Here is a 17,824-nt window from a genome sequence, read left to right as displayed (position 1 = left end):
TCCAACGTTCTGTGTCAGATAAGAACGTAAGAGAAGCCCTGTTGGATCAGGCCAGTGGCCCATCCAGTCCAACACTCTGCGTCACATAAGAACATAAGAGAAGCCATGTTGGATCAGGCCAATGGCCCCTCCAGTCCAACACTCTGTGTCACATAAGAACATAAGAGAAGCCCTGTTGGATCAGGCCAGTGGCCCATCCAGTCCAACGTTCTGTGTCAGATAAGAACGTAAGAGAAGCCCTGTTGGATCAGGCCAGTGGCCCCTCCAGTCCAACACTCTGTGTCACACAGTGGCCAATATATGTGTGTGTGTACATACATGTATACACACACACAAACACACATATACATACACACACACACACACACACACACACATATATATTGTGGCTAATAGCCACTGATGGACCTCTGCTCCATATTTTTATCTAACCCTCTCTTGAAGCTGGCTATGCTTGTAGCTGCCACCACCTCCTGTGGCAGTGAATTCCATGTGTGAATCACCCTTTGGGTGATGAAGGACTTCCTTTTATCTGTTTTAACCTGACTGCTCAGCAATTTCATTGAAAGCTCACGAGCTCTTGTATTGTGAGAGAGGGAGAAAAGGACTTTCTCTATCCCACGCATAATCTTGTCAACCTCTATCATATCACCCCGCAGTCAACTTTTCTCCAAGCTAAAGAGCCCCAAGCGCTTTAACCTTTCTTCATAGGGAAAGTGTTCCAAACCTTGAATCATTCTAGTTCCCTCAAACATGCTGCCCATGGGCTTTGTACTGGTTCGCCTCTGCTTATGCATATCATTGCGTGGAACGTGGCAGATCGTTGGTACTGCGAAGCAAGAAGCACCCCTGTGTGTCTGAATGAAGGTTCGGAATCCTGCAGTCTCCGTAATTAGATTCATCGCTCCTGAATCAGGGACGGTGCTAACCTTTTGTGTGCATTGTGACCAATGCCCCTTCTAAACTGCAGCGCCTTGCGAGCAAAAATCCTACTTTGTGAGCTACTTGCATTAACGTTGTGAGCTCCTGCATCAATGAGTGTGTTCCGGGGTCCTCCTTCCTGAGCGAAGACAAAAACGTGTGAGCTGGAGGCTAAAAATCTGCGAGCTAGCTCGCGCTCACTCAGCTTAGAGGGAACACTGGTCGTTCCCTCTCAGCGTGAGCGAGCTCACGGTATTTTAGCTTCTGGCTCACACATTTAGGGAGGGACGGTGGCTCAGTGGTAGAGCCTCTGCTTGGTAAGCAGAAGGTCCCAGGTTCAATCCCCGGCATCTCCAAAAAAGGGCCCAGGCAAACAGAAGTGAAAAACCTCAGCTTGAGACCCTGGAGAGCCGCTGCCAGTCTGAGTAGAAGAAGAAGAAGATGATATTGGATTTATATCCCGCCCTCCACTCCGAAGAGTCTCAGAGCGGCTCACAATCTCCTTCCCCTTCCTCCCCCACAACAGACACCCTGTGAGGTAGATGAAGATATTGGATTTATATCCCGTCCTCCACTCCGAAGAGTCTCAGAGGGGCTCACAATCTCCTTTCCCTTCCTCCCCCACAACAGACACCCTGTGAGGTAGATGAAGATATTGGATTTATATCCCGCCCTCCACTCCGAAGAGTCTCAGAGCAGCTCACAATCTCCTTTCCCTTCCTCCCCCACAACAGACACCCTGTGAGGTAGATGAAGATACTGGATTTATATCCCGTCCTCCACTCCGAAGAGTCTCAGAGGGGCTCACAATCTCCTTTCCCTTCCTCCCCCACAACAGACACCCTGTGAGGTAGATGAAGATATTGGATTTATATCCCGCCCTCCACCCCGAAGAGTCTCAGAGGGGCTCACAATCTCCTTTCCCTTCCTCCCCCACAACAGACACCCTGTGAGGTAGATGAAGATACTGGATTTATATCCCGCCCTCCACTCCGAAGAGTCTCAGAGCAGCTCACAATCTCCTTTCCCTTCCTCCCCCACAACAGACACCCTGTGAGGTAGATGAAGATACTGGATTTATATCCCGTCCTCCACTCCGAAGAGTCTCAGAGGGGCTCACAATCTCCTTTCCCTTCCTCCCCCACAACAGACACCCTGTGAGGTAGATGAAGATATTGGATTTATATCCCGCCCTCCACCCCGAAGAGTCTCAGAGGGGCTCACAATCTCCTTTCCCTTCCTCCCCCACAACAGACACCCTGTGAGGTAGATGAAGATATTGGATTTATATCCCGCCCTCCACTCTGAAGAGTCTCAGAGTGGCTCACAATCTCCTTTCCCTTCCTCCCCCACAACAGACACCCTGTGAGGTGGGTGGGGCTGGAGAGGGCTCTCACAGCAGCTGCCCTTTCAAGGACAACCTCTGCCAGAGCTATGGCTGACCCAAGGCCATGCTAGCAGGTGCAAGTGGAGGAGTGGGGAATCAAACCTGGTTCTCCCAGATAAGAGTCCGCACACTTAACCACTACACCAAACTGGCTCTCCTAGACAATAGTGACTTTGATGGACCGTAGACAATACTGACTTTGATGGACCGAGGGTCTGATTCAGTATAAGGCAGCTTCATATATCCATATATTTATATCCATATATTTTTGCCTTAGCTCAGGGGAAATGGCCCCAGAGCAAATGAATTGACGCAGGAGCTCACAACTTTAATGTCAGTAGCTGGCAAAGTAGAATTTTTGCTCGCAAGACCCTGCAGTTTTGGTAGAAAAAGCCCAGCAGGAACCGATTTGCATGTTAGACCGCACCCCTTGGCATCGCCATTGTTTTGCACCAGACTTTTTTAAAAAGAGAGAAATCCCAGCAGGAACTCATTTGCATGTTAGGCCGCACCCCTGACGCCAAGCCAGGTTGGAATGCCTTCCTGTGTGTTCCTGCTCAGAAAATGCCCTGCCGGCTCCTGAAGCAGAATTTTTGCTCGTAAGACCTCACAGCTTAGAAGGAACACTGGTTGTGACCGTGAGAAAGTGGGTGCTTGTTTCAGAATCCCCCCAGAAAAAGTTCTAGTGGAATGAGAACCCCCACCACCACCACCACTTCCCTGCCCGCTGTTCTTGCTGAACGTAGAGAGCTTTCAGGAACCTGGCGTCCATTTGATACCTCTTACTTAACTCTCATTCCAGATTTACAGATACTTGTTTACTCTGGAATACGGCTAAACCACACACTTAACGGAGCCCAACAATAGGAACTCCTTTATGTCTCCATCGCTGGCACCGCCTTCCCATCCCATCTGGGATATATATGGCTTTTGCCACCCGCCTGATTCCAGAGCCAGAGGAAGACAGAGGAAAGGGGGCTACAAGACATTCCCAGCCCTCCAGCCAATTAAGAATTAAAGAGAACCGGGGAAATCTTCTCCGCGATTAATTAGGTAACCCCCAGGAAGGTGTCTGTGAGTGTGGGGAACACCCTCTGTTGGGTACTCTTCGGATGACCTCTTTGTGTGTGTGTGTGTGTGTCTTCGATTATCGATCAATCATGCATTGTTAGGTGTAATGGTTACATGCGCGGACTCTTATCGGCGAGAACCGGGTTTGATTCCCCATTCCTCCGTTTGCAGCTGCTGCAATGCAAAAGCTCTCGTAGGAGTTGTCCTTGAAAGGGCAGCTTCTGCGAGAGCTTTCTCAGCCCCACCTGCCTCACAGGGTGTCTGTTGTGGGGAAGGAAGGGAAAGGAGATTGTAGGCCGCTCTGAGACTCTGTCCTTGAAAGGGTAGCTTCTGGGAGAGCTCTCTCAGCCCCACCCACCTCACAGGGTGTCTGTTGTAGGGAAGGAAGGGAAAGGAGGTTGGAGGCCACTCTGAGACTCTGTCCTTGAAAGGGAAGCTTCTGGGAGAGCTCTCTCAGCCCCACCCGCCTCACAGGGTGTCTGTTGTGGGGAAGGAAGGGAAAGAAGGTTGGAGGCCACTCTGAGACTCTGTCCTTGAAAGGGCAGCTTCTGGGAGAGCTCTCTCAGCCCCACCCACCTCACAGGGTGTCTGTTGTGGGGGGGGAAGGGAACGGAGATTGGCGGTAGCTCTGAGACTCTGTCCTTGAAAGGGCAGCTTCTTTCAGAGCTCTCGCAGCCCCACCCACCTCACAGAGTGTCTGTTATGGCGGAGGAAGGGAAAGGACATTGGAGGCCCCTCTGAGACTCTGTCCTTGAAAGGGCAGCTTCTGGGAGAGCTCTCTCAGCCCCACCCACCTCACAGAGTGTCTGTTGTGGGGAACGAAGGGGAAGGAGATTGGAGGCCACTCTGAGACTCTGTCCTTGAAAGGGCAGCTTCTGGGAGAGCTCTCTCAGCCCCACCCACCTCACAGGGTAACTAGGCTTCCCAATCCCCCCGCTCGGGTGGGGGACCCCCTGATTTGCAGCCTCCTCCCCCGCTCTCCAAAAATCCAGAAGCAGGGGGAAAATGGTGCCAATTTTGGTGCCACTCTAGGATTTTGTCTCTATGATACCAGAGAGATGCTCTAGGATTTGTCTTTGTGGTTCCCTGTGTGTCCCTTGCCGGCGCCGCCCCCAACCAGCACAAGTCTTTGACTGACAGGGCAGTTTCTAGTTCTGAGAGGAGCGGACTTCAGCGGGATTGCCCCGCCTTCCTCTCTTCAGCAGCCGCATTTCCTGTCCCAGCAGCCCTCATTTGGTGGGCGTGGGACTTAGGCAAGTTGCTTGGTGGTCGTCCTTGCTTCCTAGCCCCAGCCTAGGGTTGCCAAGTCCAATTCAAGAAATATCTGGGGACTTTGGGGGTGGAGCCAGGAGACTTTGGGGGTGGAGCCAGGAGACATGGGGGTGGAGCCAGGAGACATGGGGGTGGAGCCAAGATCAAGGCTGTGACAAGCATCATTAAACTCCAAAGGGGTTCTGGCCATCGCATTGAAAGGGACCGCACACCTTTTCCATGCCTTCCTTCCATAGGAAATAATGAAGGATAGGGGCACCTTCTTTAGGGGCTCATAGAATTGGACCCCCTGGTCCAATCTTTTTGAAACTTGGAGGGAGTTTTGGGGAGAGGCACTAGAAGCTATGCTGAAAATTTGGTGCCTCTACCCCAAAAGACAGCCCTGCCCCCCAGAGACGGCTCTTGAGCAAGGATTAAAATACTCTAGGGGTTGAGGGCTGTGGGCTCTGGCCCCCTCCCAGCAGCTTAACAGCTATGGACTTTCTGGGCAGGTGTGTGTGTGTGCGGAAGCCAGCCTTTGCTTCATTCCTGGTCGGGGCTTAGGGTTGCCAATCCCCAGGTGGGGGCAGGGGATCCCCCGGTTTGGAGGCCCTTCTCCCGCTTCAGGGTTGTCAGAAAGGGGTGGGGAGGGAAAATGTCTGCTGGGAACTCTGTTATTCTGTATGGAGTCTAATTCCCTTAGGAAATACTGGAGAATTGATCTGCAGGTAACTGTGGCTCGGGTGGGGGAGAGCTATTTTTGAGGTAGAGGATCAAATCATCAGTATAGCATCCAGCGCCTGTCCCCAAAATACCCCCCAGGTTTAAAAAAGATTGGACCAGGGGGTCCAATTCTATGAGCCCCAAAAGAAGGTGCCCCCGCTTCTCCATTATTTCCCACGGAGGGAAGGCATTTAAAAAGGTGTGCTGTCCCTTTCAATATGATGGCCAGAACTCCCTTTGGAGTTCAATGATGCTTGTCACACAACCTTGCTCCTGGCTCCACCCCCAAAGTCTCCTGGCTCCACCCCTAAAGTCCCCAGATATTTCTTGAATTTAGGGTTGCCAATCCCCAGGTGGGGGCAGGGGATCCCCCAGTTTGGAGACCCTGCCCCCACTTCAAGGTCGTCAGAAAGCAGGGGGAGGGGAGGGAAATGTCTGCTGGGAACTTGGTTATTCCCTATGGAGATTTATTCCCATAGAAAATCATAGAGAATTGATTCACGGGTATCTGGGGCCATGGGGGAGTTGTTTTTTGGGGTAGAGGCACCAAATTTTCAGTATAGCATCTAGTGCCTCTCCCCAAAATACCCCCCAAGTTTCAAAAAGATTGGACCAGGGGGTCCAATTCTATGAGCCCCAAAAGAAGGTGCCCCTATCCTTCATTTTTTCCTATGGAAGGAAGGCATTGAAAAGGTGTGCCGTCCCTTTAATTGTGATGGCCAGAACTCCCTATGGAGTTCAATTATGCTTGTCACAGCCTTGATCTTGGCTCCACCCCTAATGTCTCCTGGCTCCACCCCCAATGTCTCCTGGCTCCACCCCCAAAGTCCCCAGATATTTCTTGAATTGGACTTGGCAACCCTATCGGGGCTGCCAGCGCAGCTTGCTCTCTGGGCTTTTCTTTTTTCTTTTTAAACTGACTTTGCCTCTGGTTCAGAGCTGGGGAGGATGCTCTCAGGCTGCTGCTGTTACTCAACTTACTAGTGGAGCCATCTGCATTCATGCTCTTTAAAATTATTTTTTAACCGGCTTTGCCTTCCATTCAGGGATTGGGGGGTGGGGGGAGGATGCTCTCAGGCTGCCGCTGTTATCCAGGTTACATGGGGAGAGTGGAGTCGTCTTCATCAATGCTCTTGGGGGGGGTGTTAAATGGCCTAGCTTCACCTGTTTGGGGGTGGGTGAGGAAGGATGCTGTCACTCTGCTGCCACTAGGCGGCTGGTGTGGGTGAGAGCGGAGCCATCTGCATCCATGCTGGTGTGTGTGTTAGATGCCTGGGCTTGACCTTCCCTTTGGAGCTGGGGGGATAAGGATGCTCTCAGGCCGCTTGCCACTGCTGTGTTCCTTGCCTCAGCTGCCTTCCTGGGACAGCCTAGACCTGTGATTGTCATTCCAGCCCCCTTGAAGAGAGAGAGTGTTATGCTCAGTGTGGTCATTGCCCCGTTTGGACTGGCCAGAGCACCTCAAATGACAGAATTCCATGACAGAGCACCTCAAATGACAGAATTCCATGACAGAGCACCTCAAATGACAGAATTCCATGACAGAGCAAATGACAGAATTCCATGACAGAGCACCTTAGATGACAGAATTCCATGACAGAGCACCTCAGATGACAGAATTCCATGACAGAGCAAATGACAGAATTCCATGACAGAGCACCTTAGATGACAGAATTCCATGACAGAGCACCTCAAATGACAGAATTCCATGACAGAGCACCTCAGATGACAGAATTCCATGACAGAGCAAATGACAGAATTCCATGACAGAGCACCTCAGATGACAGAATTCCATGACAGAGCACCTCAGATGACAGAATTCCACGACAGAGCACCTCAGATGACAGAATTCCATGACAGAGAACCTCAGATGACAGAATTCCATGACAGAGCACCTCAGATGACAGAATTCCATGACAGAGCACCTCAGATGATAGAATTCCATGACAGAGCACCTCAGATGACAGAATTCCATGACAGAGCACCTCAGATGACAGAATTCCATGACAGAGCACCTCAAATGACAGAATTCCATGACAGAGATCCTCAGATGACAGAATTCCATGACAGAGCACCTTAGATGACAGAATTCCATGACAGAGCACCTCAGATGACAGAATTCCACGACAGAGCAAATGACAGAATTCCATGACAGAGCACCTCAGATGACAGAATTCCATGACAGAGCACCTCAAATGACAGGATTCCATGACAGAGCACCTCAGATGACAGAATTCCATAACAGAGCACCTCAAATGACAGGATTCCATGACAGAGCACCTCAGATGACAGAATTCCATGACAGAGCACCTCAGATGACAGAATTCCATGACAGAGCACCTCAAATGACAGGATTCCATGACAGAGCACCTCAGATGACAGGATTCCATGACAGAGCACCTCGGATGACAGAATTCCATGACAGAGCACCTCAGATGACAGGATTCCATGACAGAGCACCTCGGATGACAGAATTCCATGACAGAGCACCTCAGATGACAGAATTCCATGACAGAGCACCTCAAATGACAGAATTCCATGACAGAGCACCTCAGATGACAGAATTCCATGACAGAGCACCTCAAATGACAGAATTCCATGACAGAGCACCTCAGATGACAGAATTCCATGACAGAGCACCTCAAATGACAGAATTCCATGACAGAGCACCTCAGATGACAGAACCTACTGCCAAGCTGGTAGGTTAGGCTGAAAGTGTGTGACTGGTCCATACTCTCCCAGCAAGCTACCACAGGAGACTGAGATTTTGAACCTTTGCTTGAACATGCTGCCAGTTTGCATAAGAAACTTCGGCAATCATCTCCTGCCTACTGAAGCAAGGGAACATTATGGACTTACACTGAATTGTAACAATCTCCAGACAGAAGGTCTGGTTTTAGAGGATAGAATGGAAAGTCAGAAATGTGACACGAAGCCCACTTGAAACACGCACCACCAACATACACAAACACAAGAGGCAGAAATGATGAGACGCTAATAGGACAGCAATTATTGTACAGCTTTTTTTTATTTATGTGGACAGCTTTAACGTCAGTGGTACTATTAAATATACATCGAATCTACATAGGAGGGAGCTGAACTTGGAAGTCTGACTTGCCTAAAGTTTCCAAGCAAGTACATTCATTTCTGAAGAATGATTTTAAGGATATAGTTGTTGGTATGATGCTTAGCTCTAGGGATGCCACCCTCAAGGTGGGACCTGGGGATCTCCTGAAATTACAACTCATCCAGACTACAGAAGTCAGTTCCACTGGAGAACTGGAGGAGGTGGGGTTTTGGTGCTGGAAGTGACATCATTGGAATGGGTGGAAGTGACATCACTTGACCTTTGACCTGGAAATGACATCTCGGGAAATGACATCACAAAAGTCTCCTGGCTCCACCCCCAAAGTCCCCAGATATTTCCTGAGTTGGACTTGGCAACCCTAAGGGTAACTGCTGTGGGGGAGGAAGGGAAAGGGGATTGTAGGCCGCTCTGAGACTCTGTCCTTGAAAGGGCAGTTTCTGGAAGAGCTCTCTCAGCCCTGCCTGCCTCAAAGGGTGTCTGTTGTGGGGGAGGAAGGGAAAGGGAGATTGTAGGCCCCTCTGAGACTCTGTCCTTGAAAGGGCAGTTTCTGGGAGAGCTCTCTCAGCCCCGCCTGCCTCACAGGGTGTCTGTTGTGGGGGAGGAAGGGAGAGGGAGATTGTAGGCCCCTCTGAGACTCTGTCCTTGAAAGGGCAGTTTCTGGGAGAGCTCTCTCAGCCCCGCCTGCCTCACAGGGTGTCTGTTGTGGGGGAGGAAGGGAAAGGAGATTGTAGGCCACTCTGAGATTCCGTCCTTGAAAGGGCAGCTTCTGGGAGAGCTCTCTCAGCCCCATCCGCCTCGCAGGGTGTGTGTTGTGGAGGAGGAAGGTAAAAGAGATTGTGAGACACTCTGAGATTCAGAGTGAAGGGCGGGATACAAATCCAATATCATCATCTTCTTCTTTAAAAAATTCCTGCTATAGCTATCTTTTCCTTGTCCGGGGTGTGGGGGGGAGTCTGCTGCTGATTGGAATCTCTCTGTTCAATTCTTGCAGCCGTAGCCCCAAGTAAGATGCTCACGGCCTGGTGCGTCGCCGTCTTCTTCTGCTTGCTGACCCCCTCGCAAAGCCAGCTGCCAACAGATGCCGTCATCCGGGTCAATAAAGGCGTCTTACATAACGGTAAGTTGAGGCACGCGGTTGGTCAGGGCAGTCGGCTCCTTACACACGAGGAGCCAAGCGGGTGCGTGGCCACAGATTCAGGAGAGAAGGAGGTAATTCCTCCCACAGAGTCCAGGGGTACCTTGAAGTCAAGTAAACTCTTCCTTGAGGGACTTGGTGCCGCAGGATGCGAAGAAAGCCACTAGCGTCACTGGTATTTAGCAAATGGATCAGGCAGATTGATGACGGAGTGGTCCATCTCTCTCATGGTGGCTAAATAGAACCCCTATGTTTGGAAGAAGGATAACTCTGGATGCCAGTCGTGAAGAGGCAAACAGCTGTGGAAAGTTGAGGCCTGGAGCCAGTCTGGTGTAGTGGTGAAGTGGGCGGACTCTTATCCGGGAGAACCGGGTCTGATTCCCCACTTCTCTACTTGCAGCTGCTGGAATGGCCTTGGGTCAGCCATAGCTCTCACAGAGGTTGTCCTTGAAAAGGCAGCTTCTGTCAGGGCTCTCGCAGCCCCACCCGCCTCATAGGGTGTCTGTTGTGAGGGGAGAAGATATGGGAGACTGTAAGCGCACGGAGTCTCTGATTCAGAGGGAAGGGCAGGGTATAAATCTGCAGTTTTCATCTTCTTCTTCTGTGCCTGGCTTGTAGCCTGTGTAGTGTAGTGGTTATGTGTGCAGAATCTTATCTGGGAGAACCGGGTTTGATTCCCCACTCCTCCACTTGCTGCTGCTGCAATGGCCTTGGGTCAGTCATAGCTCTTGTAGGAGTTGCCCTTGAAAGGGCAGCTTCTGGGAGAGCTCTCTCAGCCTGTTGTGGGGAAGGAAGGTCAAGGAGACTGTAAGCCACTCTGAGACTCTGAGATTCAGAGTGGAAGATGGAGTATAAATCCAATACCTATCTATCTATCTATCTATCTATCTATCTATCTATCTATCTATCTATCTATCTATCTATCTATCTATCTATCTTCTTTTTTTTCCTGTTTCTTATTCTCCTACACCTTCTCCTTTCTCCTCCTCCTCCTTCTTTCTCCTCCTTCTTTCCTCTTTTCCTTCTTTCTCTTCCTTCTCCTTCTTCTCCTTCTTTTCCTCCTCCTCCTTCTTTTCCATCTTCTTTCTTCTCCTCCTCCTTTCTCCTCCTTTCTTCTCCTCCTCCTCCTTCTCCTTCTTCTTTCTCCTCCTCCTCCTCCTTCTCCTCTTTCTCCTTCTTTTCCTCCTCCTTCTTCTTTTCCATCTTCTTTCTTCTCCTCCTCCTCCTCCTCCTTCTTTCTCCTCCTCCTCCTCCTCCTCCTCCTCCTCCTGTCTCTTTCCTGATCTGGCAGCAGGAAAATGTATCAAAGAGGAGTGGGAAATATCTATCAATTGCTATTAAGCCTGGTAACTTGATGGCGCTCTCAGTTTCTTCAGAGGCAGAAGACGTCTGAAGACCAGATGTTCGAGACATGTGCATTCATCTTCTTTGAGGTTTCCTGGAAATATTTGGCTTTAGTTTTAGAAACGACACATTGGACGAAGTAGACTTCTGCTTAGATCCAATAGGCCTCTTCTCTTTTTGCTCCTTGCGTTGTCTGCTCTAACACAACTTGTGATGTGAAATGCCCCAGTCCTACCAAATATGAGGAGAGAGCCAGGCAATGCTCAGGGTACATCATGTGTTGCACTGAGCAAAGCACTGCACAGCAAAGAGATGTAGAGTAACAACAAGCTCAGTTCACTTTCAGCGGCAGACGTCACACCTGCCTTGGGGTGCCAGATCCAGAAACTCCACCCCCAGCTGGCCAGAAGGCCATGTGATGTTGGCAATGTGATTACATCACTTCTGGGTGATGTAATCACATTGCCAACATTGCAGGGTGATGCTCTAGTTTTGGGTCAAAACTCTATGGTAAAATTGGCTACAAACCATAGAGGTCTGCCCAAATACTAGACCTTCACCCTCCCTATGTCAGTGATACAATGATGTCATTTCCAGGAGAGGACCAAGATCGCTGAGAGGACCAAGAATCCCTCCACTGGTAGCCAGGTAGGACCTGGCAACTATAAGAACATATTGGGCACAGTGGGAGGGCTTCTAGCCCCACTAACCCTAACCCTAACCTTCACCATTGTTTTTTTTGGCCACTGTGTGACAAGGAGTGTTGGATTGGATGGGCCACTGGCCTGATCCAACATGGCTTCTCTTATGTTCTTTAGTTCTTAACATCAGAGAAGCCATGTTGGATCAGGCCAGTGGCCCATCCATTCCAACATTCTGTGTCACTCAGCGTCTAAAACCCAGGGGCCATCAGGAGGTCCACCAGTGGGGCCAGAATTGCAGAAGCGCTCCACTGTTGCCCTCTTAAGCACCAAGAACACAGAGAATCACTGCCCCAGACATAAGGCCGTAAGAGAAGCCATGTTGGATCAGGGCAGTGGCCCATCCAGTCCAACATTGTGTGTCACATAAGAACATAAGAGAAGCCATGTTGGATCAGGCCAATGGCCTCTCCAGTCCAACATTCTGTGTCACATAAGAACATAAGAGAAGCCCTGTTGGATCAGGCCAGTGGCCCATCCAGTCCAACATTCTGTGTCACATAAGAACATAAGAGAAGCCCTGTTGGATCAGGCCAGTGGCCCATCCAGTCCAACACTCTGTGTCACATAAGAACATAAGAGAAGCCCTGTTGGATCAGGCCAGTGGCCCCTCCATTCCAACACTCTGTGTCACATAAGAACATAAGAGAAGCCCTGTTGGATCAGGCCAGTGGCCCCTCCATTCCAACACTCTGTGTCACATAAGAACATAAGAGAAGCCTTGTTGGATCAGGACAGTGGCCCCTCCAGTCCAACACTGTGTGTCACACAGGGGCCAAAAGAACCCATATGCCATAAGGAGGTCCATCAGTGGGGCCAGGACACTAGAAGCCCTCATTCCTATCTGAAAAAGCTCCCCTAGAAACGTGGTTATGAAACCATCTCCTGCCCCTTTAGTGGACACTCACCTTGTGGTCTTTTTTTTGCAGCCGTCGCCAACTCAATGGCACAAAGCAATGCCCTCCAAGGCGCCATGAGAGACTTGCCCATTGGCAACGGAGGTGGTGGTGATGGTGGTCTGCTGGGCGGCATCCTTGGTGGTGGAGGTGGAGGTGGAGGAGGAGGCCTACTTGGGGGTATTACCGGGGGTTTGCTAGGGGGAGGAGGCGGAGGGCTTCTCGGCGGGGTCACCGGAGGTCTGCTTGGTGGCGGCGGCGGTGGTGGTGGAGGGCTTCTTGGTGGGGTCACCGGGGGCCTGCTTGGAGGTGGCGGCAATGAAGCTTACGGTGGTGGCCCAGCCTATGTGGTCGGTGGTGGGCAGCCTGGCTATGGTGCTGCTGAGCTCCGTGGCGACGGTGGAGGTCCTGGCGCTGGAGGCCTGCTGGGCCGTGGAGGCCTGCTGGGTGATGGAGGTCTGCTTGGCACTGCAGGTATTCTGGGTGGTGGCGGCGGTCTCCTTGGCAACGGAGGCCTGCTGGGCAACGGAGGACTACTCGGCGGAGGCGGCGTTCTCGGCATCCTCGGGGAAGGAGGTTTGCTCAGCACAGTCCAGGGCCTCACAGGGTAAGGAATGACTCTTTACTTGCGATAGGGTTGCCAGGTCCAATTCAAGAAAGATCTGGGGTCTTTGGGGGTGGAGTCAGGAGACTTTGGGGCGGAGCCAGGAGACATTGGAGGTGGAGCCTGGAGCAAGGTTTTGACAAATGTGATTGAGTTCTGGCCATCACATTTTAAGGGACCGCACACCTTTGAAATGCCTTCCCTCCATTGGAAATAATGAAGGATAGGGGCAACTTCTTTTGGGGCTCATAGAATGGGACCCCCTGCCCCAATTGTTTCAAAACTTGGGGGGTATTTTGGGGAGAGGCACTGGATGCTATGCTGCAGATTTGGTGCCTCTACTTCAAACAACAGCCCACCAAGACCCAGATACCCACAGATCAATTCTCTGCTATACCCTATGGCAGGGGTGGCCAAGGGTAGCTCTCCAGATGTTTTTTGCCTACCACTCCCATCAGTCCCAGCCATTGGCCATGCTTGTGGTGACATCAGGAGGTGTGGCCTAATATACAAATAAGTTCCACTCAGCCCCAAGCATTCCATCCCAGGGTTGCCTGACCAAGAAATATTTCAAGATTTGCAGTAGAACAACTAAGCTGAGCCCAGTAGCACCTTGTAGGCACCAACAAGGTTTGGGGGGCATAAGATTTCGAGAGCCAACGCTTATCTAACACCGCTTTGTATCAGACAAAGGGAGCTTTGATTCCTGAAAGCTTATTACTCCCCCCCCCCACCAACCCAAAAAATTATCGTTGGTCTCTAAGGTGATGCCGGATTCAAGTCTCGTTGTGACCAAGAAACGACATCCATCGCAGGCGAGGCCGGCTGTCAGTTTTGACGGTTGTTGAGGCAGCCGTTGAAACTTGGTGTCTCCCCTGCTGTAGCTTTTATCATGTAGCCAGGGGTTCGTGTAGATCGGAAGAAGGGAGAGACCTTGCTTTACTTTTGGGCACCTCAGACATTAGATTCTCACAAAAAAGGGATCACTCTGATCATAAGAACATAAGAACATAGCAGAAGCCATGTTGGATCGGGCCAGTGGCCCCTCCAGTCCAACACTCTGTGTCACATAAGAACATAAGAGAGGCCATGTTGGATCAGGCCAATGGCCCCTCCAGTCCAACACTCTGTGTCACAGAAGAACATAAGAGAAGCCATGTTGGATCAGGCCAGTGGCCCATCCAGTCCAACATTCTGTGTCACATAAGAACATAAGAGAAGCCATGTTGGATCAGGCCAGTGGCCCCTCCAGTCCAACACTCTGTGTCACATAAGAACATAAGAGAGGCCATGTTGGATCAAGCCAGTGGCCCATCCAGTCCAACACTCTGTGTCACATAAGAACATAAGAGAGGCCATGTTGGATCAGGCCAGTGGCCCATCCAGTCCAACATTCTGTGTCACATAAGAACATAAGAGAAGCCATGTTGGATCAGGCCAGTGGCCCCTCCAGTCCAACACTCTGTGTCACATAAGAACATAAGAGAGGCCATGTTGGATCAGGCCAGTGGCCCCTCCAGTCCAACACTCTGTGTCACATAAGAACATAAGAGAGGCCATGTTGGATCAGGCCTGTGGCCCCTCCAGTCCAACACTCTGTGTCACAAAAGAACATAAGAGAGGCCATGTTGGATCAGGCCAATGGCCCATCCAGTCCAACACTCTGTGTCACATAAGAACATAAGAGAAGCCCTGTTGGATCAGGCCAGTGGCCCCTCCAGTCCAACACTCTGTGTCACACAAGAGAAGCCATGCTGGATCAGGCCAGTGGCCCCTCCAGTCCAACACTCTGTGTCACATAAGAACATAAGAGAAGCCATGTTGGATCAGGCCAATGGCCCATCCAGTCCAACACTCTGTGTCACATAAGAACATAAGAGAAGCCATGTTGGATCAGGCCAGTGGCCCATCCAGTCCAACATTCTGTGTCACATAAGAACATAAGAGAAGCCATGTTGGATCAGGCCAGTGGCCCCTCCAGTCCAACACTCTGTGTCACATAAGAACATAAGAGAGGCCATGTTGGATCAGGCCAGTGGCCCATCCAGTCCAACACTCTGTGTCACATAAGAACATAAGAGAGGCCATGTTGGATCAGGCCAGTGGCCCCTCCAGTCCAACATTCTGTGTCACATAAGAACATAAGAGAAGCCATGTTGGATCAGGCCAGTGGCCCCTCCAGTCCAACACTCTGTGTCACATAAGAACATAAGAGAGGCCATGTTGGATCAGGCCAGTGGCCCCTCCAGTCCAACACTCTGTGTCACATAAGAACATAAGAGAGGCCATGTTGGATCAGGCCAGTGGCCCATCCAGTCCAACACTCTCTGTCACATAAGAACATAAGAGAAGCCACGTTGGATCAGGCCAGTGGCCCCTCCAGTCCAACACTCTGTCACATAAGAACATAAGAGAAGCCATGTTGGATCAGGCCAGTGGCCCCTCCAGTCCAACACTCTGTGTCACATAAGAACATAAGAGAAGCCACGTTGGATCAGGCCAGTGGCCCATCCAGTCCAACACTCTGTGTCACATAAGAACATAAGAGAAGCCATGTTGGATCAGGCCAGTGGCCCCTCCAGTCCAACACTCTGTGTCACATAAGAACATAAGAGAAGCCATGTTGGATCAGGCCAATGGCCCCTCCAGTCCAACATTTTGTGTCACACAGTGGCCAATATATGTGTGCCTGTGTGTATACACACACACACACTCACACACACACATACACACACACATACATACATACACTGTGGCTAATAGCCACTGATGGACCTCTGGTTCATATTTTTATCCAATCCTCTCTTGAAGCTGACTGTGCTTGTGGCCGCCACCACCTCCTGTGGCAGTGAATTCCATATGTTAATCACCTTTTGGGTGAAGAAGTACCTCCTTTTATCCGTTTAACCGGACTGCTCAGCAATTTCATCGAATGCCCACGAGTTCTTGTATTGTGAGAAAGGGAGAGAAGGACTTCTTTCTCTACTTTCTCCATCCCATGCGTAATCTTGTAAACCTCTATCATGTCACCCCGCAGTCGACGTTTCTCCAAGCGAAAGAGCCCCAAGCGTTTCAACCTTTCTTCATAGGGAAAGTGTTCCAACCCTTTAATCATTCTAGTTGCCCTTTTCTGCACTTTTTCCAATGCTATAATATCCTTTTTGAGTTGCGGTGACCAGTTCCTCGTTTCCATAGTGAAGGCACAAATTGGTGCTAAGTGGCAAGCTAAAAATGCTCCCGTAATTCAGTCCTGGTATATTATAATCTGGGACTACTTCATACAAGTAAACTAACCTTTCCCCTTAATTACTCTTCGCCACATTTGTATGAAATAAACAATCGTTCAATCTTGGTTTCCTGTTATTTAGTATAAAATAGATAATGAGTTTCTACCATCTAATCCATTATATGCTTCGACGATCTACTTTCGACCGAGCATGTAGTAAGTCTTTAAACACTTAAATCTCATGTATTATATCCTCTTGTAATGGTTTGCCTGAGACTTGCGCTTATGTTTGTAGAGCTGTTTTTCATGCTTTTGAATGACTTGATTATTTATAATATGTTATTCTGTATTATATTTTATTATGTTGGCGTTCTCAATAAAAAAATTTAAATGAGAAAAAAAAAGGGATGGAGTTCTCGGGATGACGTCCCCCTCCTCTAATCTGTTCCCTGCAGATTAAGAATTGTGGAGCTGACACTTCCCAGAATCAATCTGAGGCTTTTACCTGGGATTGGCGTCCACCTGGATTTGTATACCAAGGTGGCACTCAATGGAAAGAGGTAAGGAGACAGCTGGACCCTTCCCTTCCACACAAACGGGCTGACTGTTCTCATCTTCTCCTTCCCCAATCTTTCTCCAGTCTCTGAGGCCAGAGGTGGGTCTGTCTGTCTGTCCGTCTGTCTATCTTTCTATCTGTCTGTCATCCATCTATCTATCTATCTATCTATCTATCTATCTATCTATCTATCTATCTATCTATCTATCTATCTATCTATCTATCTATCTATCTATCATCTATCTATCTATCTAATCCATCCATCTATCTAATCCATCTATCTATCTATCTATCTATCTATCTATCTATCTATCTATCTAATCCATCCATCTATCAAATCCATCCATCTATCTTATCCATCCGTCTATCTAATCCATCCATCTATCCATCATCTATCTATCTATCTATCTAATCCATCCATCTATATAATCCATCTATCTATCTATCTATCTATCAATCTATCTATCTATCTATCTATCTAATCCATCCATCTATCTAATCCATCCATCTATCCATCTATCTATCTATCTATCTATCTATCTATCTATCTATCTATCTATCTATCTATCTATCTATCTATCTAATCCATCCATCTATCTTATCCATCCGTCTATCTAATCCATCCATCTATCCATCATCTATCTATCTATCTATCTATCTATCTATCTATCTATCTATCTATCTATCTAATCCATCCATCTATATAATCCATCTATCTATCTATCTATCTATCTATCTATCTATCTATCTATCTATCTATCTATCTATCTATCTATCTATCTATCTATCTAATCCATCCATCTATCTATCTAATCCATCCATCTATCTTATCCATCCATCTATCCATCATCTATCTATCTATCTAATCCATCCATCTATCCAATCCATCCATCTATCTAATCCATCCATCCATCCATCTAT

At 49.3% G+C, this 17,824-nt stretch overlaps 1 protein-coding gene across 1 annotated transcript in view; it reads left to right on the top strand.

Annotated features, from left to right (window-relative positions):
* Nucleotides 1-9,449: 9,449 nt before the first annotated feature.
* The window catches only part of LOC132590598 (BPI fold-containing family B member 4-like), a 29,071-nt gene continuing 20,696 nt past the window's right edge, over nt 9,450-17,824 (top strand). The window contains exons 1-3 of the mRNA XM_060263555.1: nt 9,450-9,558; nt 12,551-13,124; nt 16,803-16,907. Coding sequence (XP_060119538.1) covers nt 9,450-9,558; nt 12,551-13,124; nt 16,803-16,907 — 788 coding nt within the window. The remainder of the gene's footprint in view (nt 9,559-12,550; nt 13,125-16,802; nt 16,908-17,824) is intronic.

The sequence above is a fragment of the Heteronotia binoei genome, chromosome 2, assembly GCF_032191835.1.
Source record: "Heteronotia binoei isolate CCM8104 ecotype False Entrance Well chromosome 2, APGP_CSIRO_Hbin_v1, whole genome shotgun sequence".
Lineage (NCBI taxonomy): Eukaryota > Metazoa > Chordata > Lepidosauria > Squamata > Gekkonidae > Heteronotia > Heteronotia binoei.
Note: the sequence above shows the minus strand (reverse complement) of the source record. Positions and strands in the feature narration are given on the sequence as shown.